We start from the raw sequence: 25,950 nt of genomic DNA, 5'->3' as shown, positions 1-25,950 counted from the left end.
CCAAAAAAACCCCAATCCCAAAATATCACCCCAAAATATCATCCAGACCCCAAAATCGCTCTTTTTGACCCCAAAATTGCCCCCAGCACCCCAAAGGACTCAAAGAACCCAAAGGACTCAAAGAACCCAAAGGTCGTCAAAGATCTCCAGAACCTCCTCCGCAACAACCTCGACCCCCAACCCCCCCCCATAAATCTCCCATAAAACAACACCCAGACCCCAAAATTGCTCTTTTTTACCCCAAAACCCGCCTCCCCCCCCTCACCTATAAGCATGCGGTACTTATGGGGGTGTCGCGCGTCCTCGATGACGGGGATGACGTTGGTTCTTTTCTTGGCCACGTTGATGAGATCCCGACCTGAGCGGTGGGAGAACTCGACTGCGTAGACCAGACCCTCCTGGGGAGGGGGACATGGGGGTCACCTCCACCCCATAAACAAGGGGACATCATGGGGGTCCCCAAGAATAGGGACGTTTATGGGGTCTCAAAGGTTGGGGACATTTATGGGTTCTCAAAGGTTGGGGACCCCAATGTTGGGGACATTTATGGGGTCTCAAAGGTTGGGGACATTTATGGGGTCTCAAAGGTTGGGGACCCCAATGTTGGGGACATCCATGGGGACATGGGGGACATCTGTGGGGTCCCCAAGGTTGGGGACAACTTGGGGGTCTCTGAGGTTGGGGACATTTATGGGGTCTCAAAGGTTGGGGACCCCAATGTTGGGGACATTTATGGGGTCTCAAAGGTTGGGGACACTTATGGGGGTCCCCATCCCCATCTATATGTCCCCAAAACCCATCTATACCCTATCTATACGTCCCCATATCCATCTATACATCCCCATCCCCATATATACATCCCCATCCCCATCTATACCCCATCTATACATCCCAAATATCCATCTATATGTCCCCATCTCCATCTATAGGTCCCCATCCCCATCTATACCCCCATCTATATGTCCCCATCTCCATCTATAGGTCCCCATCCCCATCTATAACCCCATCTATATGTCCCCATATCCATCTATATGTCCCCAAACCCCATCTATACGTCCCCATATCCATCTATAGGTCCCATATCCATCTATAGGTCCCCATCCCCATCTATACGTCCCCATCTCCATCTATACCCCATCTATACGTTCCCATCCCCATCTATATGTCCCCATCCCCATCTATATGTTCCATCCCCATCTATAGGTCCCATCCCCATCTATAGGTCCCCATATCCATCCATACGTCCCCATATCCAGCCATATGTCCCCATATCCATCCATGCGTCCCCATATCCATCTATAGGTCCCATCCCCATCTATAGGTCCCCATCCCCATCTATAGGTCCCATCCCCATCTATACGTCCCCATATCCACCTATAGGTCCCATCCCCATCTATACGTCCCCATATCCACCTATAGGTCCCATCCCCATCGATATCCATCTACACGTCCCCATATCCATCCATACGTCCCCATCCCCATCTATAGGTCCCCATATCCATCTATAGGTCCCCATCCCCATCTATACCCCATCTATACATCCCATATCCATCTATAGGTCCCATCCCCATCTATAGGTCCCCATATCCATCTATATGTCCCCATCCCCATCTAAAGGTCCCATCCCCATCTATACGTCCCATATCCATCTATAGGTCCCCATCTCCATCTATACCCCATCTATAGGTCCCCATATCCACCTATACATCCCCATATCCATCTATAGGTCCCCATCCCCATCTATAGGTCCCCATATCCATCTATAGGTCCCCATCTCCATCTATACGTCCCCATATCCATCTATAGGTCCCCATCTCCATCTATACGTCCCCATCTCCATCTATAGGTCCCCATCTCCATCTATACGTCCCCATATCCATCTATAGGTCCCCATCTCCATCTATACGTCCCCATATCCATCTATAGGTCCCCATCTCCATCTATACATCCACATCCCCATCTATAGGTCCCCATCCCCATCTATACCCCATCTATACGTCCCCATCTCCATCTACATGTCCCCATATCCATCTATACATCCCCATCCCCATCTATAGGTCCCATCCCCATCTATAGGTCCCCATCCACATCTATAGGTCCCCATCCCCATCTATACGTCCCCATCTCCATCTATACGTCCCCATCCCCATCTATACGTCCCATATCCATCTATACGTCCCCATCCCCATCTATAGGTCCCCATCTCCATCTATAGGTCATCATCTCCATCTACATGTCCCCATATCCATCTATACGTCCCCATCCCCATCTATATCCATCTACACGTCCCCATATCCATCTATAGGTCCCCATCCCCATCTATAGGTCCCCATCCCCATCTATAGGTCCCCATATCCATCTATATGTCCCCATCTATACGTCCCCATATCCATCTATAGGTCCCCATCCCCATCTATATATCCCCATCCCCATCTATAGGTCCCATCCCCATCTATACGTCCCCATCCCCATCTATAGGTCCCCATCCCCATCTATACGTCCCCATCCCCATCTATACGTCCCCATCCCCATCTATAGGTCCCCATCCCCATCTATATGTCCCCATATCCATCTATAGGTTCCCATATCCATCTACACGTCCCCATATCCATCTATACATCCCATATCCATCTATAGGTCCCATCCCCATCTATAGGTCCCATCCCCATCTATACGTCCCCATATCCACCTATAGGTCCCATCCCCATCTATATCCATCTACACGTCCCCATATCCATCCATACGTCCCCATATCCATCTATAGGTCCCCATATCCATCTATAGGTCCCCATCTCCATCTATAGGTCCCCATCCCCATCTATACCCCATCTACACATCCCCATCTCCATCTATAGGTCCCATCCCCATCTATACATCCCCATCTATACATCCCATATCCATCTATAGGTCCCCATCCCCATCTATATGTCCCCACTCACCGGTCCCACGATGTCAGACACGTGTGACACGGTTGTTCCCGACGCGGCCCCGAGATACAGAACTTTGGCTCCGGGTTTGATGTGAATCTGGTCGATACCACCCAAAATGGCCGCCGCTAATTTGGACCGGAACGGGTTCCACGCGCGGTACTCCACTTTGTTCTCACCGTCCTATAGGGGGACATACGGCCCCATACATACCCCATAGATTGACACATATATACCACATATATACCCACCACCCCATATATACCCCATATATGCCCCACATCCCATATATACCCCATAAATTACCCCATATATTACCCAATATATACCCCCCACCCCATATATACCCCATATATTACCCCATATATACCCTGCATCCCATATATATCCCATATATCACCCCATAAATACCCCCCACCCCATATATACCCCATATATTACCCCATATATACCCTGCATCCCATATATATCCCATATATCACCCCATAAATACCCCCCACCCCATATATACCCCATAAATTACCCCATATATTAGCCAATATATACCCCGCATCCTGTCTATACCCCATATATTACCCCATATGTACCCCCCACCCCATATATACCCCATATATTACCCCATATATACCCCACATCCCATATATACCCCATAAATTACCCCATATATTACCCAATATATACCCCCCACCCCAAATATATCCCATATATCACCCCATAAATACCCCCCACCCCATATATGCCCCATAAATTACCCCATATATTACCCAATATATACCCCCCACCCCAAATATATCCCATATATCACCCCATAAATACCCCCCACCCCATATATACCCCATATATTACCCCATATATGCCCCTCAGCCCATATATGTTCCATATATTACCCCATATATACCCTGCATCCCATCTATACCCCATATATTGCCCCATATATGCTCTGTCCCATATATTACCCCATATATACCCCATATATACCCCATATATACCCTATATATGCCCCCCACCCCATATATACCCCATATATGCCCCATATATACCCTATATATACCCCCCACCCCATATATACCCCATACATTGCCCCACCTCCACTGCGATCCTTTTCTCCCCATACACCGACTCCCCCGGCACCATGTTACGGGTGACGAGCGCGTCCTCCTTCCCCCGACAGATGAAGACCCCTATAGGGGAGAAATATGGGGGGAATCTATGGGGTGGGACCCACAGCTGCCCCATAGATCCCTTTGTTACCCCATAGAACCCTTTGTTACCCCATAGATCCCTTCACCGCCCCACAGATCACACAATTGCCCCCACAATCACACCCCAGACCCCCAGTCACCCCCATAACCCCCCCATTCCCCCCACCACTCCCACATATTACCCCTATAGCACCCTCCCCACCCATTCACCCCATAGCCCACCCCACGTTAGCCCCATAGCCCCCCCATTACCCCCATATTACCCCTATAGCCCCCCCCAACCATTCACCCCCATAACCCCCCCCACACCCATTCACCCCATAGCCCCCCCATTACCCCCATAGCCCCCCCAACACCCATTCACCCCATAGCCCCCCCATTACCCCCATAGCCCCCCCACCCCCCCCCACCAGTTACCCCCGTAGCCCCCCCATTACCCCCATACCCCCCCACCCCCCCCATATTACCCCTATAGCCCCCCCATTACCCCCATAGCCCCCCCATTACCCCCATATTACCCCTATAGCCCCCCCTACCAGTTACCCCCATAGCCCCCCCAACCCCCTCCATTCACCCCCATAGCCCCCCCATTACCCCATAGCCCCCCCCATATTACCCCCATAGCCCCCCCAACCCCCTCCATTCACCCCCATAGCCCCCCCATTACCCCTATAGCCCCCCCCCACCCATTCACCCCCATAGCCCCCCCAACCCCCTCCATTCACCCCCATAGCCCCCCCATTACCCCCATAGCCCCCCCCATTACCCCATACCCCCCCCCATATTATCCCCATAGCCCCCCCACCAGTTACCCCCATAGCCCCCCCAACCCCCTCCATTCACCCCCATAGCCTCCCCATTACCCCCATAGCCCCCCCACCCCCCCCATTGCCCCCGTAGCCCCCCCATTACCCCATAGCCCCCCCATTACCCCATAGCCCCCCCCACCAGTTACCCCCATAGCCCCCCCAACCCCCTCCATTCACCCCCATAGCCCCCATATTACCCCTATAGCCTCCCCACCACCCATTCACCCCATAGCCCCCCCCCATATTACCCCTATAGCCCCCCCCGCTACCCCCATAGACCCCCCCACCCCCTCCATTCACCCCCACCCCCTCCCATTCACCCCCATAGCCCCCACATTCACCCTCATAGCCCCCCCATTACCCCCATAGCCCCCCCCTATCCCCTCACCTTCATGTCTATGTGGTTCCACCGTCACCTTCTTGCCCCCTTTGAATCCCCCTCGTCCTCCTCCTCCTCCTCGCCCCCCCCGCCCCCCCGGCCGGATCCTCCTCTTCCTCTGCCCCCGAATCCACCACGACCACCAGCAGCACCGGGGGATTTAAAGCCACCTGGGGGGGGGGATAGAGCAATGGGGGGGATATGGGGGATATGGGGGGAATAGAGCAATGGGAATGGGGGGATATGGGGGATATGGGGGGATATGGGGGGATATGGGGGGAATAGAGCAATGGGAATGGGGGGATATGGGGGGAATGGGGGGATATGGGGGATATGGGGGGAATAGAGCAATGGGAATGGGGGGATATGGGCGGAATGGGGGGATATGGGGGATATGGGGGGAATAGAGCAATGGGAATGGGGGATATGGGGGATATGGGGGGAATAGAGCAATGGGAATGGAGGGATATGGGGGGAATGGGGGGATATGGGGGATATGGGGGGATATGGGGGATATGGGGGGAATAGAGCAATGGGAATGGGGGGATATGGGGGAATGGGGGGAATAGAGCAATGGGAATGGGGAGATATGGGGGAACTGGGGGGATATGGGGGAATGGGGGGATATGGGGGGAATAGAGCAATGGGAATGGGGGGATATGGGGGATATGGGGGGAATAGAACAATGGGAATGGGGGGATATGGGGGAATGGGGGGATATGGGGGATATGGGGGGAATAGAGCAATGGGAATGGGGGGATATGGGGGGAATGGGGGGATATGGGGGATATGGGGGGAATAGAACAATGGGAATGGGGGGATATGGGGGAATGGGGGGATATGGGGGATATGGGGGGAATAGAGCAATGGGAATGGGGGGATATGGGGGGAATGGGGGGATATGGGGGATATGGGGGGAATAGAGCAATGGGAATGGGGGGATATGGGGGATATGGGGGGATATGGGGGGATATGGGGGATATGGGGGAATAGAGCAATGGGAATGGGGGGATATGGGGGGATATGGGGGGAATAGAGCAATGGGAATGGGGGGAATAGAGCAATGGGAATGGGGGGATATGGGGGGAATGGGGGGATATGGGGGGAATAGAGCAATGGGGGGATATGGGGGATATGGGGGGATAGAGCAATGGGAATGGGGGGATATGGGGGAATGGGGGGATATGGGGTTATATGGGGGGGATATGGGGGATATGGGGGGAATAGAGCAATGGGAATGGGGGGATATGGGGGGAATGGGGGGACTAAGGGGGTTCTGGTTATACTGGTTATACTGATACTCACCTCGGCCCCCCCGGAATCCACCACCACGTCCCCCCCGGTCCCCGAAGCCACCACGACCTCCACGGGGGCTGAAACCTGCAGGGGGAAAAGGCCTCCCATTAAAACCAGTATCATCCCATTAAAACCAGTATCATCCCATTAAAACCAGTATCATCCCATTAACCCCCATAGCCCCCCATTAACCCCCTATTGCCCCCTATTAACCCATTACCCCCTATTACCCCCCTATTAACTCCCATTACCCCCATTCACCCCCTATTACCCTCCATAACCCCCCATAGCCCCTCAGTCCCCCCCATTACCCTCCACAGCCCCTTATTACCCCCCATTAACCCCCCATAGCCCCCCATTAACCCCCCATAGCCACCCATTAACCCCCCATAGCCCCCCATTAACCCCCTACTACCCCCACTGCCCCCCATAGCCCCCCATTAACCCCCTATTACCCCCCTTTAACCCCCTATTACCCATCATTACCCCCCATTAACCCCCTATTACCCCTCATTAACCCCCATTACCCACCATTATCTCCCATTACCCCCCATAGCCCCCCATTAGCCCACATTACCCCCCATATACCTCCCATAGCCCTCCATTACCCCCCATTAACCCCTTATTACCCCCCTATTACCCCCCATTGCCCCCCATTAACCCCCACTAACCCCATATTACCCCCCATTAGCCCCCTATTACCCCCCACTACCCCCCATTGCCCCCCCATTAACCCCCACTAACCCCCTATTACCCCCCATTGCCCCCCCCCTCAACCTCCTACTACCTCCCATTACCCCCCATTGCCCCCCATTAACCCCCTATTACCCCCATATTGCCCCCCATTACCCCCCTATGGCCCCCCATTAGCCCCCATTAACCCCCTATTACCCCCCATTAACTCCTTATTGCCCCCCATTACCCCCCTACTACCCACTATTAACCCCCATAGCCCCCCTATTACCCCCCATTAACCCCCTATTACCCACCATTACCCACTATTAACCCCCATATTACCCCCCATAGCCCCCTATTACCCTCCATTACCCCCCACAGCCCCCTATTACCCCCCATTAACCCCCTATTACCCCCCATACCCCCCATTACCCCCTATTAACCCCCCATTACCCCCCTATTACCCCCATATACCCTCCATAGCCCTCCATTACCCCCTTATTACCCCCCATAACCCCCCTATTACCCCCCATTAACCCCCACTAACCCCATATTACCCCCCATTAACCCCCTATTACCCTCCATTACCCCCCATAGCCCCCTATTACCCCCCATTGAGCCCCCATTAACCCCCTATTACCCCCCATACCCCCCCATTAACCCCCCATAGCCCCCCATTAACCCCCTATTACCCCCCATAGCCCTCCATTACCCCCCATTAACCCCTTATTACCCCCCATTGCCCCCCATTAACCCCCACTAACCCCATATTACCCCCCATTAGCCCCCTATTACCCTCCATTACCCCCCATTACCCCCCTATAGCCCCCCATTAGCCCCCATTGACCCCCATAGCCCCCCATTAACCCCCTATTACCCCCCATAGCCCTCCATTACCCCCCATTAACCCCTTATTACCCCCCATTGCCCCCCATTAACCCCCACTAACCCCATATTACCCCCCATTAGCCCCCTATTACCCTCCATTACCCCCCATTACCCCCCTATAGCCCCCCATTAGCCCCCATTGACCCCCATTAACCCCCTATTACCCCCCATAGCCCTCCATTACCCCCCATTAACCCCTTATTACCCCCCATTGCCCCCCATTAACCCCCACTAACCCCATATTACCCCCTATTAGCCCCCTATTACCCTCCATTACCCCCCATAGCCCCATATTACCCCCCATTAACCCCCTATTACCCTCCATAGCCCCCTATTGCCCCCCATTAACCCCTTATTACCCCCCATTAACCCCTTATTACCCCCCATTAACCCCTTATTACCCCCCATTAACCCCCTATAACCCCCTATTACCCCCCTATAGCCCCCCATTACCCCCCTATTACCTCCCATTAACCCCCCATAGCCCTCCATTACCCCCTATTACCCCCCATTGCCCCCTATTACCCCCCATTAACCCACCAGGCCTCATCCCTCCGTCCCCTCACGCCGTCCCCTCACACGCCGCGCGCTGTCTTCCGGAACCGGAAACCAAACTAACTTCCTGTTCCGCCCCTTTGAGGGCAGAACGCATGCGCAGAAGAGCGGATGAAGCACAACCGGGCGGAAGTGGGGGTTGTAAATGGGGCTGCAGGGTCCTAGTGCCCGTAGGGTTGGGGGGGTGGGGGGGTATTTAGGGTTCTAGAAGTGGGAATGGGGGTAAGAATGGGGTATTTGGGGGGGTCTGGGGGTATTTAGGGGCAGAAATGGGGCATTTAGGGGTTCTGAGGGTATTTAGGGGCAAAAATGGGGTATTTATGGGATCCTGGGGGTATTTAGGGGCAGAAATGGGGTATTTACAGGTTTAAGGGGGTATTTAGGGGGAGAGATGGGTATTTAGGGGTTTAAGGGGGTATTTGGGGGGTGGGGGTGGGGAATGGGGTATTTAAGGGGTCCTGGGGGTATTTAGGGGCAGAAATGGGGTATTTACGGGGTTCGTGGGGGTATTTAGGGGCAGAAATTGGATATTTAGGGGGTTTAAGGGGGTATTTAGGGGGAGGGATGGGGCATTTAGGGGTTTAAGGGGGTATTTGGGGGGTGGGGGTAGGGAATGGGGTATTTAAGGGGTCCTGGGGGTATTTAGGGGCAGAAATGGGATATTTAGGGGGTTTAAGGGGGTATTTAGGGGAGTGATGGGGTATTTGGGGGGATCTGGGGGTATTTAGGGGCAAAAATGGGGTATTTAGGGGGTTCAGGGGGTACTAAGGGGCAGAAATAGGATATCTACGGGGTCCTAGGGGGTATTTAGGGGGGAGATGGGGCAATTAGAAGCATTTTGGGACCGTTTTGAGGCATTTTGGGGCCATTTTGAGGCATTTTGAGACCATTTTGAGCTATTTTGGGGCCATTTTGAGGGATTTTGGGGCCATTTGGGGGCCATTTTGAGGTAATTTGGGGCCGCTTTGAGGCCATTTTGAAGGATTTTGGGGCCGTTTTGGGGTATTTTGGGTCCATTTTGAGGCATTTTGAGACCGTTTTGAGCTATTTTAGGGCCATTTTGAGAGATTTTGGGACCATTTTGAGGCATTTTAGGGTCATTTTGGGACTATTTTTGAGCTATTTGGGGGCCACTTTGAGGGATTTGGGGACCATTTTGAGGCTTTGGGCTCATTCTGATGTATTTTAGTCCGTTTTGAGGCATTTTGGGCCCATTTTGATGCATTTCGGACAACGATTGACCTCCCGCCGCCATCTTCCCCCCACCTCACTCCTCCAGTCCTCCACCCCTCCCTTCCTGCGCGTCGCTCTACCCTCCTCATCTCCATGATACCCTCCGCTGCTCCAACGGGAGGCGACGTCACTTCCGGCGGCGCTCTGGACATCTCGTCTCTGTGGTTCCGTCGTGAGGGAGGCGGTGGTGAAAGTCACTTTGAAGGGATCGGAGGTGGACGGTGACTGGGGGGCGATAATGGGGGGCAATGGGGGGGTCTTAGGGCCTTAATAGGCCTTAATGGAGCACTGGGAAGGGTCTTAAGGCCTTACTAGGCCTTAATGGGGGCACTGGGGGGGTCTTAGGGCCTTACTGGGAGCACTGGGCCTTAATGGGGGCAATGGGGGGGACTGGGGGCAATGGGGGGGTCTTAAGGCCTTACTAGGCCTTAATGGGGGCACTGAGGGGGGGTCTTATGTCCTTAATAGGCCTTAATGGGGGCAATGGGGGGGGGTCTTATGTCCTTAATAGGCCTTAATGGGGGCAATGGGATGGGTCTTAAGGCCTTAATGAGGGCAATGGGGGGGGTCTTAGGGCCTTACTGGGAGCACTGGGGAGGGTCTCAGGCCTTTAATGGGGGCACTGGGAGGGTCTTATGGCCTTAATAGGCCTTAATGGGGGCACTGGGGGGGGGTCTTATGGCCTTAATGAGGGCACTAGGCCTTAATGGGGGCAATGGGGGGGTCTTAAGGCCTTAATGGGGGCACTGGGAAGGGACTTAGGGTCTTAATGGGAGCACTGGGCCTTACTGGGAGCAATGGGAAGGGTCTTAGGGCCTTACTGGGGGCACTGGGGGGGTCTTAGGGCCTTAATGAGGGCACTGGGAAGGGACTTAGGGTCTTACTGGGAGCACTGGGAAGGGTCTTAGGGCCTTAATGAGGGCAATGGGAAGGATCTTAGGGCCTTAATGGGGGCACTGGGAGGGACTTAGGGCCTTACTGGGCCTTAATGGGGGCACTGGGAAGGGACTTAGGGCCTTACTGGGCCTTAATGGGGGCACTGGGAAGGGACTTAGGGCCTTACTGGGCCTTAATGGGGGCACTGGGAAGGGACTTAGGGCCTTACTGGGAGCACTGGGTCTTACTGGGATCAATGGGAAGGGTCTTAGGGCCTTAATGAGGGCACTGGGCCTTACTGGGATCAATGGGAAGGGTCTCAGGCCTTTAATGGGGTCACTGGGAAGGGTCTTAGGGCCTTAATGAGGGCACTGGGATGGGACTTAGGGCCTTAATGAGGGCACTGGGAGGGTCTTAGGGTCTTACTGGGAGCACTGGGAAGGATCTTAGGGCCTTAATGGGGGCACTGGGAGGGACTTAGGGCCTTACTGGGCCTTAATGGGGGCACTGGGAAGGGACTTAGGGCCTTAATGGGAGCTCTGGGCCTTACTGGGATCAATGGGAAGGGTCTTAGGGCCTTAATGAGGGCACTGGGCCTTAATGGGAGCACTGGGAAGGGTCTTAAGGCCTTACTGGGGGCACTGGGGGGGGTTTAGGGCCTTACTGGGAGCACTGGGGGGGATACATGGGATCTTAATGGGAGCACTGGGATGGGACTCAGTCCCTTACTGGGAGCACTGGGAGGGGTCTTAGGGCCTTAATGGGAGCTCTGGGCCTTACTGGGAGCACTGGGGGGGTTTTAGGGTCTTACTGGGAGGACTGGGAAGGGTCTTAGGGCCTTAATGGGAGCACTGGGCCTTACTGGGAGCAATGGGAAGGGACTTAAGGTCTTACTGGGAGCACTGGGAAGGATCTTAGGGCCTTACTGGGAGCACCCCCCGTTCATTAACCCCCCCCCCCCCCCCCGCCCTTATTAAGGAGTCACTAATTAGCATAGCTCATTAATATTAATGCTTTTCTCAGCCAATGGCTGAGGACATCCGAACCAAACTGGAGCGTTACAAGACGGCTCCGTTCGACAGCCGCTTCCCCAACCAGAACCAGACCCGGAACTGCTGGCAGAACTACCTGGGTACGACCCCCCACCCAATAAACTCCCCCCCTAAACCCCCCCATAACCCCTCCATAGACCCCCCCATGGGACCCTCATAACCCCCCCCAGACCCTCCCCCACCTCCTGGACCCCCATAATCCCCCCCAAACCCCCATAAACCCCCCCATAGGCCGCCTATAACCCCCCCATAAGTCCCCCCAGACCCTCCCTAACTCTGGGACTCCTATAACCCCCCACTCTGAACCCCCCCCCTTAAAGTCCACCTCCCCACCTTTCATGGCTATTACCCCTCCCCCAAATAACCCTCCCCTGAACGCCCCCCCAGACCCTCCCCCACCTCCGGGATCCCATTACCCACCCCCCATAGCCCCCCCCGAACCCCCTCCCCAGACCCTCCCTCTGAACCTCCCCCTTAAAGCCCCCCCCCCACCTTTCATATGGGACCCCCCCCATAACCCCCCTCAGACCCTCCCCCACCTCTGAGACCCTCATAACCCCCCCCAGACCCCCCCTCTGGACCCCCTGTGAGCCCCCCCATAAACCCCCCCATGACCCCTAACCCCCCTCCCCACCTCCCCTCCCCCACACCTTGGAGACCCCCCTGTCCCCCCCAATAACCCCCTTCCCCCCACCCCCATAAACAGATTTCCACCGCTGTGAGAAGGCGATGGCGGCCAAAGGGGCTGATGCCACCCCGTGCCAGTGGTACTACAGGGTCTACAAGTCCATCTGTCCCACCTCCTGGGTGAGTGGCACCCCCCCTTGGTGGCCCTATGGTGTCCCTATATCCCTCAGGTCCCTTTTGGTGTCCCCATGATGTCCCCATATCCCTCAGGTCCATCATGATACCCTTGAGGTGTCCCCATGTCCCTCCTGGTGTCCCCATGTCCTTCTGGTCCCTCATGGTGTCCCCATGATGTCCCCATATCCCTCAGGTCCATCATGATACCCTTGTGTCCCTATGTCCCTTATGGTGTCCCCATATCCCACAGGCCCCTCTTGGTGTCCCCATGGTGTCCCCATGTCCATCATGATACCCTTGAGGCGTCCCCATGTCCTTCTGGTCCCTCATGGTGTCCCCATGGCGTCCTCATATCCCTCAGGTCCATCGTGATACCCTTGTTGTGTCCCTATGTCCCTTATGGTGTCCCCATATCCCACAGGCCACTCTTGGTGTCCCCATGATGTCCCCATGTCCATCATGATACCCTTGAGGTGTCCCCATGTCCTTCTGGTCCCTCTTGGTGTCCCCATGGTGTCCCCATATCCCTCAGGTCCATCATGATACCCTTGTGGTGTCCCTATGTACCTTATGGTGTCCCCATATCCCACAGGCCCCTCTTGGTGTCCCCATGGTGTCCCCATGTCCTTCAGGTCCCTCCTGGTATCCCTATGGTGTCTTTCAGGTCCCTCCTGGTGTCCCCATGGTGTCCCCATATCCCTCAGCTCCCCCATAGGGGATACCACAGTGTCACAGTGAGGTTCATATGTCCCCCACCCCCACTCAGGTCCCTGTTCCTCCCCCCACAGGTGACAACCCCACCCTCATGGTGTCCCCATGGTGTCCCCATATCCCTCAGGTCCATCGTGATACCCTTGTGGTGTCCCTATGTCCCTTATGGTGTCCCCATATCCCACAGGCCCCTCTCGGTGTCCCCATGATGTCCCCATGTCTTTCAGGTCCCTCCTGGTATCCCTATGGTGTCCCCATATCCCTCAGGTCCATCATGATACCCTTGTTGTGTCCCTATGTCCCTTATGGTGTCCCCATATCCCACAGGCCCCTCTTGGTGTCCTCATGGTGTCCCCATGTCCTTCAGGTCCCTCCTGGTATCCCTATGGTGTCTCTCAGGTCCCTCTTGGTGTCCCCATGGTGTCCCCATGTCCTTCAGCCCCCTTTTGGTGTCCCCATGATGTCCCCATATCCCTCAGCTCCCCCATAGGGGATACCACAGTGTCACAGTGAGGTCCATATGTCCCCCACCCCCACTCAGGTCCCTGTTCCTCCCCCCACAGGTGACAACCCCACCCTCATGGTGTCCCCATGGTGTCCCCATATCCCTCAGGTCCATCGTGATACCCTTGTGGTGTCCCTATGTCCCTTATGGTGTCCCCATATCCCACAGGTCCATCATGATACCCTTGTGGTGTCCCTATGTACCTTATGGTGTCCCCATATCCCACAGGCCCCTCTTGGTGTCCCCATGGTGTCCCTATGTCCTTCAGGTCCCTCTTGGTGTCCCCATGATGTCCCCATATCCCTCAGCTCCCCCATAGGGGACACCACAGTGTCACACTGGGGTCCATATGTCCCCTACCCCCACTCATATCCTTATTCTCCCCCCACAGGTGACAACGTGGGACGAATACCGCGAGGAAGGGACCTTCCCTGGCAAGATCTGAGCTGCAGGTTGTGCATGAGATCAACCGCCGTCACCCCATGGGGAGGGGGGAGTTGGTGACACACCATGGTGGGGTTGGGGACACCGTTGTCACCGACACGGCCAATAAAGGGTTAAACTGGTGGTGAGTTTGGCTCCCGTTCTGACCCTGTGGGGTGGGAGGAGGAAGGACACGTGGAAATGGAAGCGGAAGCGTTTTAATTAAGGAGTTAAATTAATTAATTGGGAGAAGGGGGTGGGATGAGGAGTTGGGGGGGGGGGTCACAGCAGCGGTGGGTTGATGGGGAGGGGCAGGTTTGGAGACAGCAGCGGCTGCAGCACTCCCAGAAGGTTTCCTGGGGGGGACACGTGGTTAGGATCAGATGTAGTTCCTCCCTTCCTACATCTGTCCATCAATGGTTCCTCTGTCCATCTGTCCATCCATCCATCATCCATCCTCATCCATCCATCCATCATCCATCCCTCCATCTGTCCGTCCATCCATCCATCCATCCCTCCATCTATCCATCCATCCATCCTCATCCATCCATCCATCATCCATCCGTCCGTCCATCCATCCGTTCATCCTCATCCATCCTCATCCACCCCTCCATCCCTCCATCCATCCATCCACCCCTCCATCCATCATCCATCCTCATCCATCATCCATCCCTCCATCCCTCCCTCCATCCCTCCATCCATCCATTCTCATCCATCCTCATCCATCCCTCCATCATCCATCCACGGTTCCTCCATCCCTCCCTCTATCCTTCCCTCCATCTCCCACCCACCCTCCCCCAATAACAACTTCTCCCCCCCATCCTATGATCCCCCCCACCCCAAATCCCCCCCACCCCAAATCCCCCCCACCCCAAATCCCCCTCACCTGGAGACAGGTCCCTCCTCATTAAATTTGGATGGGGGACACAGCTGACCCCGGGTCTGCAGCCATTGCCCGGCACACACCATGAAGCTGTGGGTGATGAAAGGCTTTGGTGGGGACATGGGGACGTGCCACCATGGGGGGAGGGACAAGATCATGGGTTCTATTGGCTCTATCATGGATGGAATCCCAACAGTCCCACCATGGTTGGGTTCTATTGGCTCTATCATGGATGGAATACCAACAGTCCCGTCATGGTTGGGTTCTATTGGCTCCGTCATGGATGGATTCCTACAACCTCACCATGGTTGGGTTCTATTGGCTCTATCATGGATGGAAACCCAACAGTCCCACCATGGTTGGGTTCTATTGGCTCTATCATGGATGGAAACCCAACAGTCCCACCATGGTTGGGTTCTATTGGCTCCATCATGGATAGATTTCTACAGCTTCACCATGGTTGGGTTCTATTGGCTCTATCATGGATATAATCCCAACAGACCCACCATGGTTGGGTTCTATTGGCTCCATCATGGATGCATTCCTACAACCTCACCATGGTTGGGTTCTATTGGCTCTATCATGGATGGATTCCTACAACCTCACCATGGTTGGGTTCTATTGGCTCTATCATGGATGGATTCCTACAACCTCACCATGGTTGGGTTCTATTGGCTCTATCATGGATGGAATCCCAACAGTCCCATCATGGTTGTGTTCTATTGGCTCTATCATGGATGAATTCCTCCAACCTCACCATGGTTGGGTTCTGGTGGTCTCACCACAGCTGGATTCTGCTGTTCTCCCACCCCCAGGACCCCCTCCCACCCCACATCCCCCCATGGTCCCCAACTCACGGCAGGTCCTGGGGATGCGCCACGGTCCCACCCGGATCTTTGCCTGGCGACAAGCGGCGTCGTAAGCTGCCAGGACCTCTCCAAGGGCATCCCTGTCCCCGGGGGACTCGCAGAGCTCCCACAAACAGATCTCAAAGTAAATCCCAGGACGAACAACATCATGACAGACCCCAAAAGGACCCTGGGGGTCCTTCAGGACGTTGCAAAGCTTGCTGTGGATGTACTCATTCTTGGGGGGCTGTCGACACGGGGGACATTTGGGTCCTGGACACAGACGGTGACACGTGGCCACGTCGTTACGATGGAGGTGGTCGTTATGGTGGCGACCGTCGAAGTTACCGCAGAGGCCGCAGGTGGAGTTGTGGTAAGAGGAAGGCACGGTGACGGACAACATGTCCCCGGGGCCCACGGTGACTCGGAGGCCGAAGTCGGTGACGAGGAGGATGGTGGCAGATTTGTGGGCCAGGCAGGCGGCCCGGTGGGGCAGGCAGAAGGGAAGAGGCACCGCGGAGCTGTCGACCTTTATGGGGTGGGAATTGGGGGGTTTGGGGGGCAATAGTGAGGGGATGGATGGTTGTCCATTATACGCATTGACCGCTGCTTGTTCGCCATCCATCCATCCATCCATCCCCCCATATCCCCCTCCCCACCCCCTCCATCCCCCTCATATCCCCCATATCCCCCTCCACCCCCATATCTCCCACCCCACCCCTCCATCTCCCCCATATCCCCCTTCCCACCCCCTCCATCCCATCTCCCCCTCCTCAGCCCCTCCATCTCCCCCATCTTCCCCTCCCCACCGCCACCATCATCCCATATCCCCCTCCCCACCCTCTCTATCCCCCCATCTCCCACCCTAGTGCCTCTGTCTCCCCCATATCTCCCTCCCAACCCCTTCCATCCCCCCATATCCCCCATATCCCCCTCCGTCCCCCCGTATCTCCCACCCTTCCTCCTCCTCCTCACCACCACGTGTTTCCCAGCGCTCATCACAAAGCGATGTCCATGCACAGCAACGACCACGCTCCGATTCCTGACCCCCCCCTGGGGGTCTGTGGCCGTCACCTCAAATGGGGGGTGGGCTCCATCCTCACTGCAGCTCCGTGCCACCACGTAGGTGCAATTATCCCTTACGGTCACGGCCGCCCCATCGAAGCTCAGGTAGTGATGTGTCCCCACAGCCCTACACGTCCCTGAGGTCACCGGTGTTGATGCTGCCCCACATTTCTTGCCCCCGCTTTGGGGGTCGTGGGGGGACACGCAGCCCTCGCGACACTCGTGGGCGCAGTTTGGGGTGCAGAGAGCGTAGCGGGTTCCTTTGGGGCAGGTGGGGGCTGTGGGGTGAAGGGGACTTTGAGGGCAGGGGTCTCAGGCCCCTTTTTTGGGGGTCAGGATCCCACCCAAGATGGCTGTGTCCCATTTGGGACAGTGGGTTCCTCAATGGGTTCTATGGGGCCACATCCACACCTCACCACCTTTGGATCCTTGTTGTGCTCTATGGGGCCAGATTCCCGTCCCACCACCCCCCTTGTGTCCCAGGGATGCTCTACAATCCCATGCCCCATCCCACCACCCCCCTTGGGCTCTTTGGGTGCTCTATGGGGCCATATCCCCACCCCACCACCACCTTTGGGTCCTAGGGATGCTCTATGGGGCCACATCCCCACCACCACCCTTGGGCTCTTGGGTCCTCATCCACTACCACCCTTGGGCTCTTGGGGTGCTCTATGGGGCCACATCCCCATCCCACCACCCCCCTTGGGTCCTTGGGGTGCCCTATGGGGCCACATCCCCACCCCCCTACCCTACTAGGTTCCTAGTGATGCTCTATGGGTCCCACACCCCATCCCACCCATATCCCCCACCCTCCAACTCACCACAGAACCCTTGGGATCTCCACTCCAGGACCTCCTTCCCCACCTCCTGACACGCAGCCACGTAGGCAGCCACGACCCTGCAGACCCCATTGCTGTGACACCGGTCGGCCATACAATCCCTGTAGTAAGTTTCGGGGTGCACCACCTCGTGGCAAAGCCGGAAGGGTCCGTCCTTATCCAACAGCACCCCACATTCCTCTCCGTTCTCTCCTTTCTTCCCGTCTTCCTCCCCACATCCCGACCGATCTTCGCACTCCTCATCCTCATCCACTCTCCATCCTCTGGCCGGCATCAGATCGTTACGGGGGTCCCCGTCGAAGTCCCCGCAGAGCCCGCAGAGTTGGCCCCCATAGGAGCTCTCCACCTGGACGCTCACCCTCCCGTGCTGCCCATCGTAGGCCACTCGGAGCCCCCAGGGGGTCTTCAGCTCCACCTCCCACCCCCTCCGCTCCACGGTCAGCGTGGGGTGCTTCACGGTGTGGGGCAGGGAGATGGGCACGCCGTGAAGCTGGTGTGGGGGAGAGAACACACGTTGTGACCTTCTGGAGCTCATTTCATTGCTATTCATGCTTTACTCATGGTTTACTCCTTGCTTTACTCATGGTTTACTCCCTGCCTTACAATCAACCCATTTGGTTGTCCCCATATCTCCATTTCTTCCCATCCCCACATCTCCATTCCTCCCCATCCCATGGAGAACACTCTGATCCTATAACCCCTCCTGGATCTCATTTCATTGCTACTCATGCTTTACTCGTGGTTTACTCCTTGTTTTACTCATGGTTTACTCCCTGCCTTACAACCAACCCATTTGGTTGTCCCTATATCTCTATTTCTTCCCATCCCATAGAGAACACTAATCCTATAAGCTCTCCTGGACCCCATTTCATTGCTACTCATGCTTTACTCGTTGTTTACTCCTTGCTTTACTCACACTTTACTCATCCCTCCTCCTCTCCCCTTTATTTCATCCCCCCCTAAATCACTACTCACCATCACCCTCTCATTTTCCATCTCCACCACAGTTCTGGATACTTGGATTACGATCCCAACGATACCACCGGTTCCGGTCCGGATTAGAACACGAAATAAATGGGTTCTGGATTTGGTTCTGGAACATTGTTCAACCAAAAGACGGAGGCAGGAACCCGAAAAATCGTGGTGGAGGAGATCGAAGGTGCGGACGTGGCCCAAACCCAAAGCTGAACAGATGGAGTTGGAGGGGGGACGTCTGGGTATAGGGTTATGAATGGATATGGGGTTGGGGATGGGTATGGGGTTGGATATGGGGATGGGGGCACACGACTCCGATGGGTGCTTGGATGAGCAGGATGGAGCTAGAAGAGGAGGAAGAGTGGAGGTGGGTTGTCATCCCATAATCCCATAATCCATCCCATAATCCCAACTCCAGACCCGGGTTTTGTTGTCATCCCATAATCCCATAATCAACCCCATAATCCCATAATCAATCCCATAATCCCAACTCCAGACCCAGATTTTGTTGTCATCCCATAATCTCAATCCCATAACCCCATAATCCCACCCCATAACCCCATAACCTTGCTCCTCACCCCAAAATCCCACCCCACAACCCCATAATCCCACCCTATAACCCCATAATCCCACCCCACAACCCCACTCACCGCACTTTCCAGCCCCATTCTCAGGATGGACACAGATCCCACACAGCTGCTCCCTCAGCTCCGCTGGTACCATCACCGTCACCGCGCCGTCCCCACCGATGGCCACACGGACCCCCGGGGGCAACGCTGCTCTTCTCTGTCCCCCCCTTCTCTCCACACGCACTCGACCCCCCACCATCAAAAGGGGAAGGGGGACGGCGCTCCCGGACACCTGGGGGGCAGATTGAGGGGTGGGGGGAGACGTATCTGTGGGTCAGCGTAGTGGGGGGCACTTCTTTGGTCCTGGGGTTGAGATGGGGATGGAGATGGGGAGTATGGTGATGGGGGTTGGAAATGGGGTGGGGAGGTTGTTGACCACTCAGATATGGGATCTGGTGGATGGAAATAGCGGGGAGATCCCACATATCTGGGTCTACCACTCAGATATGGGATCTGGGGGCTGGAAATGGGATGGGGAGAGGCTGGGCACTGGGGTCTACCAGCTAGATATGGGGTCTTGGGGGCTGGAAATGGGATGGGGAGGTTGTTGACCACCCAAATATGGGATCTGGGGTCTAGATATGGGCTGGGGAGACCCCTGACATACAACCACCCACCCTTCATGGGATCCTAGAACCTAAGAGGTCCTACACCCCCATTTCCCCCCAGACCACCCCTCTCCCTTTAGCCCCCCATCCCCCTCCTCACCCTTGCCATCTTCTCCTCTCCTCGCACCAGCACGACCTCGTATCCATCTCCCTGGATCATGACGTAGGCGAAGGACGCAGCCAATCCTGCGCCATCTTGTCCTCCCACCGTGATGTTCAGGAAGGTCTTCTGGGCCCCACAAGTGCTCACCAGCGTTTGGGCACAAGGACCCCCCAAGCTGTACCCCCTCCCATCAAACGCTCGGTACCTCCAGTGCCTCAGGACGTGGCAGACAAGTGGGGGGTGGTGTATGGGGACGCATTGGGGTGAGTTCTCCTCTGTCAGCTTGCAGGTTTCGCCCTTTGGGCAATGGATGTCGTTGCAGGTCATCTTGTTGGGTTCACATTTGGGTTGGTCATCCACTATCCTACAAACCGACCCCATTGGACATGGAAAATCTTTGCAGGTCATCTTGTTGGGTTCACATTTGGGTTGGTCATCCACCATCCTACAAACCGACCCCATTGGACATGGAAAATCTTTACAGGTCAACTTGTTGGGTTCACATTTGGGTTGGTCATCCACCATCCTACAAACCGACCCCATTGGACATGGAATATCTTTGCAGGTCAACTTGTTGAGTTCACATTTGGGTTGATCATCCACTATCCTACAAACCGACCCCATTGGACATGGAAAATCTTTACAGGTCATCTTGTTGGGTTCACATTTGGGTTGGTCGTCCACCATCCTACAGGTTGTCCCCATTGGACATGGAAAATCTTTGCAGGTCATCTTGTTGGGAACACACTGAGGCCCATCCTTGACTACTTGGCACGTTGTCCCCATTGGACATGGAAAATCTTTGCAGGTCATCTTGTTGGGTTCACATTTGGGTTGGTCGTCCACCATCCTACAAACCGACCCCACTGGACATGTAAAGTCTTTACAAGTCATCTTGTTGGGAACGCATTGAGGCCCATCCTTGACTACTTGGCACGTTGTCCCAGCTGGGCATGGGAAATCTTTGCAAGTCATCTTGTTGGGTTCACATTTGGGTTGGTCATTCACCATCCTACAAACCGACCCCATTGGACATGGAAAATCTTTGCAGGTCAACTTGTTGGGAACGCATTGAGGCCCATCCTTGACTACTTGGCACGTTGTCCCAGCTGGGCATGGAAAATCTTTGCAGGTCATCTTGTTGGGAACACACTGAGGCCCATCCTTGACTACTTGGCAGGTTGTCCCCATTGGACAGTGCATATCTTTGCAGGACAACTGGTTGGGAAGGCAGCGAGGCCAATCCCCCACCATTCTGCAGCTGGTGGCAGGAGGGCAATGCACCTCTTTGCAGGACATCTGGTTGGGGACACACTTGGGCCAATCCTCCACCACCCGACAGGAGGTTCCGATCGGGCAATGGGTATCTTTACAAGTTGGCTTTTTGGGCACGCATTTAGGCCAGTCATCCACCATTTGGCATACGGTCCCAGCCGGGCACAACACCTCTTTACACGACGGCTTATTGGGGACACAATTGGGCCAATCATCCACCATTCTGCACGTGGAGCCCGCCGGGCATCGGACGGTGCTGCAGGATGGCTTGTTGGGCACGCAGGTTGGCCAACCCTCTTCCAGTTGGCACGTGGTGCCGGCGGGGCAGCGGACGGTGCTGCACTTGGGTGAGTTGGGCACGCATTTGGGTTGACCTCCCACCATTTGGCACTGGGTCCCATCTGAGCAACGCACCGTGGAGCAGTTGGGGACTTGGGGGATGCAGTGGGGGACTCCTTTGTCCATGTGGCATATGGTGCCAGGTGGGCAATGCTTGCTGGTGCACGATGCTACCGGAGCGCTCCTCGCCATCCTCATACACTTAGGCCACCCTTGCACCACCCTACATGCCATCCCATTTGGGCATTGCAGGTCATGGCAGGATGGGATACGGACGCAACGGGGCCAACCCTTGATGATCTGGCAGCCCATCCCAGCTTTGCAGCGGAGGTTCTTGCAGGAAGGTCTGGAGATGCAGGTGGGGCGGCCGTGCAGCAGCATGCAAATGGTGCCGGGCTGACAGCTGACTTGTTGGCAGGATGGGGGGACGCCAGCACAGTGGGGTCCATGGCATAAAGAGGGGACAACAGAGACCTCAGTGGGGAGAGGAGCAAGAAGAGCAGCCCGGGGTGCAGAGAAGAGGAGGGGTTGGCTGGGATGGCAGCGGGGTCTGCCCTCCGCCATGATGCAGGCTGTGCCTTTGGGACACAGGATGTCCATGCAGGAAGGTTGCCTTGGGGACATCACGGTTTGGACACAGCGTGGCCACCCGTCGAGCATTTGGCACACAGAGCCCATCTGACATCGGATATCAGCACAGGATGGGCTGCGTTGGACGCACTGGGGCCACCCATCTATGATCTGACACGCTGTCCCTTTCTGGCACTGGATGTCGCTGCAGGAGGGCTGTCGGTGGATGCACTGGGGCTGCCCGTGGAGCATCTTGCACGTCATCCCTTTGGGACACTGGATGTCCTCACAGGAGGGTTGCCTCAAGGTGGTCTTGATTTGAACGCAATGGGGCCAACCATTGACCATTTGGCATTCAGTTCCCTTCTGACAGTGGATGTCATGGCAGGAAGGTTGGTTATGGGCACATTGGGGCCAACCATCTTTCATCCTACATGATGTCCCTTTGGGACAATGGATATCCCTACAGGAAGGCTGCCTTGGGGCCACCTTGAGCTGGACACATTGAGGCCAACCATTCACCATCTCACACACTGAACCTTTGGAACATTGGACATCACTACAGCTGGGTCTCCTGATGGAGGTCTTAATTTGGACACACTGAGGCCAACCATTGACCATCTGACACTCCGTTCCCTTCTGACACTGAATATCATGGCAGGAGGGCTGGTTAGCGAGACATTGAGGCCACCCATCTCTTATCTTACACGATGACCCTTTAGGACACTGAATGTCCCTGCATGATGGCTGTCTCTGGGCTACCTTGGGTTGCAAACATTGAGGCCAACCATTCACTATCTGACACACTGAACCTTTGGAGCACTGGACATCACTACAGCTGGGTCTCCTGATGGAGGTCTTGATTTGGACACACTGAGGCCAACCATTGACCATCTGACACTCCGTTCCCTTCTGACACTGAATATCATGGCAGGAGGGCTGGTTATGGACACATTGGGGCCAACCATCTCTCATCCTACATGATGTCCCTTTGGGACAATGGATATCCCTACAGGAAGGCTGCCTTGGGGCCACCTTGAGCTGGACACATTGAGGCCAACCATTCACCATCTCACACACTGAACCTTTGGAACATTGGACATCACTACAGCTGGGTCTCCTGATGGAGGTCTTAATTTGGACACACTGAGGCCAACCATTGACCATCTGACACTCCGTTCCCTTCTGACACTGAATATCATGGCAGGAGGGCTGGTTAGGGAGACATTGAGGCCAACCATTGACCATCCTGCATGATGTCCCTTTAGGACAATGCATGTCCTTGCAAGTAGGCTGCCTTGGGGCCACCTTGGGTTGCAAACATTGAGGCCAACCATTGACCATCTCACACACTGTCCCCTTGGAGCAATGCACATCACTACAGCTGGGTCTCCTGATGGAGGTCTTGATCTGGACACACTGAGGCCAACCATTGACCATCTGACACTCCGTTCCCTTCTGACATTGGATATCATGGCAGGTGGGCTGGTTATGGACACATTGGGGCCGCCCATCTCTCATCCTGCACGATGACCCTTTAGGACAATGCATCTCACTGCATGAAGGCTGCCTTGGGGCCACCTTGATCTGGACACATTGAGGCCAACCATTCACCATCTCACACACTGTCCCCTTGGAGCAATGAATGTCACTACAGCTGGGTCTTCTAATTGAGGTCTTAATTTGGACACACTGAGGCCAACCATTGACCATCTGACACTCCGTTCCCTTCTGACACTGAACATCATGGCAGGAGGGCTGGTTATGGACACATTGAGGCCGCCCATCTCTCATCCTGCATGATGTCCCTTTAGGACAATGCATCTCACTGCATGAAGGCTGCCTTGGGGCCACCTTGGGTTGTAAACATTGAGGCCAACCATTCACCATCTGACACTCCGTTCCCTTCTGACACTGAACATCATGGCAGGAGGGCTGGTTATGGACACATTGAGGCCAACCATCTCTCATCATACACGATGACCCTTTAGGACAATGCATCTCCTTGCAAGAAGGCTGCTTTGGGGCCACCTTGAGCTGGACACATTGAGGCCAACCATTGACCATCTCACACACTGTCCCCTTGGAGCAATGAATGTCACTACAACTGGGTCTCCTGATTGAGGTCTTTGTCTGGACACACTGAGGCCAACCATTGACCATCTGACACTCCGTTCCCTTCTGACATTGAATATCATGGCAGGAGGGCTGGTTATGGACACACTGAGGCCACCCATCTCTCATCCTACACGATGACCCTTTAGGACACTGGATGTCCATGCATGATGGCTGTCTCTGGGCTACCTTGGGTTGCAAACATTGAGGCCAACCATCTACTATCTCACACATTGTCCCCTTGGAGCAGTGAATGTCACTACAGCTGGGTCTTCTGATGGAGGTCTTGATCTGGACACATTGAGGCCAACCATTGACCATCTGACACTCCGTTCCCTTCTGACATTGAATATCATGGCAGGAGGGCTGGTTATGGACACATTGAGGCCACCCATCTCTCATCCTACACGATGTCCCTTTGGGACAATGCATGTCCTTGCAAGAAGGCTGCCTTGGGGCCACCTTGATCTGGACACACTGAGGCCAACCATTCACCATCTCACACACTGTCCCCTTGGAGCAATGAATGTCACTACAGCTGGGTCTCCTGATGGAGGTCTTGATTTGGACACATTGAGGCCAACCATTGACCATCTGACACTCCGTTCCCTTCTGACACTGAATATCATGGCAGGAGGGCTGGTTATGGACACATTGAGGCCAACCATCTCTCATCCTACATGATGACCCTTTAGGACACTGAATGTCCCTGCAAGTAGGCTGTCTTGGGGCTACCTTGGGTTGCAAACATTGAGGCCAACCATTCACTATCTCACACACTGAACCTTTGGAGCACTGGACATCACTACAGCTGGGTCTCCTGATGGAGGTCTTCATTTGGACACACTGAGGCCAACCACTGACCATCTGACACTCCGTTCCCTTCTGACACTGAATGTCGTGACAAGAGGGCTGGTTCTGCACACAATGGGGCCAACCATCTCTCATCCTACACGATGTCCCTTTAGGACAATGAATGTCCCTGCAAGAAGGCTGCCTTGGGGCCACCTTGATCTGAACACATTGAGGCCAACCATTCACCATCTCACACACTGTCTCCTTGGAGCAATGAATGTCACTACAGCTGGGTCTCCTGATGGAGGTCTTGATCTGGACACACTGAGGCCAACCATTGACCATCTGACACTCCGTTCCCTTCTGACACTGAATATCATGGCAGGACGGCTGGTTCTGCACACATTGGGGCCAACCATCTCTCATCCTACACGATGATCCTTTAGGACACTGAATGTCCTTGCAAGTAGGCTGCCTTGGGGCTACCTTGGGTTGCAAACATTGAGGCCAACCATTGACCATCTCACACACTGTCCCCTTGGAGCAATGAATGTCACTACAGCTGGGTCTC

At 55.1% G+C, this 25,950-nt stretch overlaps 3 protein-coding genes across 4 annotated transcripts; 1 reads left to right on the top strand and 2 right to left on the bottom strand.

Moving 5' to 3' along the window:
• Positions 1-117: 117 nt before the first annotated feature.
• On the bottom strand, positions 118-8,786 carry LOC107307735 (fibrillarin rRNA 2'-O-methyltransferase). Its single transcript, XM_085534005.1, is given in 8 exon segments — positions 118-195; positions 240-398; positions 2,940-3,110; positions 4,014-4,108; positions 5,327-5,429; positions 5,432-5,487; positions 6,623-6,697; positions 8,717-8,786. Coding segments are annotated over 8 exon segments (747 nt in total). The 5' UTR covers positions 8,727-8,786.
• A 1,333-nt stretch (positions 8,787-10,119) lies between these two features.
• Positions 10,120-14,484, top strand: COX6B1 (cytochrome c oxidase subunit 6B1). 2 transcript variants are annotated; one of them, XM_085534027.1, is made up of 4 exons: positions 10,120-10,178; positions 11,864-11,972; positions 12,599-12,699; positions 14,304-14,484. In XM_085534027.1, the coding sequence occupies exons 2-4, from the start codon at positions 11,867-11,869 to the stop codon at positions 14,355-14,357; spliced, it is 261 nt and encodes an 86-aa protein (XP_085390153.1). In that variant the 5' UTR covers positions 10,120-10,178; positions 11,864-11,866; the 3' UTR covers positions 14,358-14,484. The 2 variants fall into 2 exon arrangements, with proteins under 2 accessions (XP_085390153.1, XP_085390154.1); XM_085534028.1 differs by having other exon boundaries at positions 10,120-10,185.
• Positions 14,485-14,537: 53 nt separating this feature from the next.
• On the bottom strand, positions 14,538-23,215 carry LOC116652622 (uncharacterized). Its single transcript, XM_085534004.1, has 8 exons — positions 20,283-23,215; positions 19,596-19,806; positions 18,946-19,289; positions 17,953-18,460; positions 17,042-17,409; positions 16,076-16,595; positions 15,222-15,308; positions 14,538-14,691 (listed from the first exon to the last, which is right to left on the bottom strand). The coding sequence occupies exons 1-8, from the start codon at positions 23,088-23,090 to the stop codon at positions 14,618-14,620; spliced, it is 4,920 nt and encodes a 1,639-aa protein (XP_085390130.1). The 5' UTR covers positions 23,091-23,215; the 3' UTR covers positions 14,538-14,617.
• Positions 23,216-25,950: the final 2,735 nt, after the last annotated feature.

Source organism: Coturnix japonica, unplaced genomic scaffold (assembly GCF_054131305.1).
Source record: "Coturnix japonica strain WE unplaced genomic scaffold, WE-NBRP24 Scf073, whole genome shotgun sequence".
Taxonomy (NCBI): domain Eukaryota; kingdom Metazoa; phylum Chordata; class Aves; order Galliformes; family Phasianidae; genus Coturnix; species Coturnix japonica.
Note: the sequence above shows the minus strand (reverse complement) of the source record. Positions and strands in the feature narration are given on the sequence as shown.

Coding starts and splice junctions, on each gene's coding strand:
- COX6B1 (XM_085534027.1), top strand. CDS start 11,867: ATGGCTGAGGACATCCGAACCAAACTGGAGCGTTACAAGACGGCTCCG. Junction 11,973..12,598: donor CTGCTGGCAGAACTACCTGG/GTACGACCCCCC, acceptor CCCCATAAACAG/ATTTCCACCGCTGTGAGAAG. Junction 12,700..14,303: donor CCATCTGTCCCACCTCCTGG/GTGAGTGGCACC, acceptor CTCCCCCCACAG/GTGACAACGTGGGACGAATA.
- LOC116652622 (XM_085534004.1), bottom strand. CDS start 23,090: ATGGTCAATGGTTGGCCTCAGTGTGTCCAAATTAAGACCTCCATCAGG. Junction 16,596..17,041: donor GCGCTGGGAAACACGTGGTG/GTGAGGAGGAGG, acceptor CACCCCATAAAG/GTCGACAGCTCCGCGGTGCC. Junction 14,692..15,221: donor GAGGAGGGACCTGTCTCCAG/GTGAGGGGGATT, acceptor TGTCCCCCCCAG/GAAACCTTCTGGGAGTGCTG.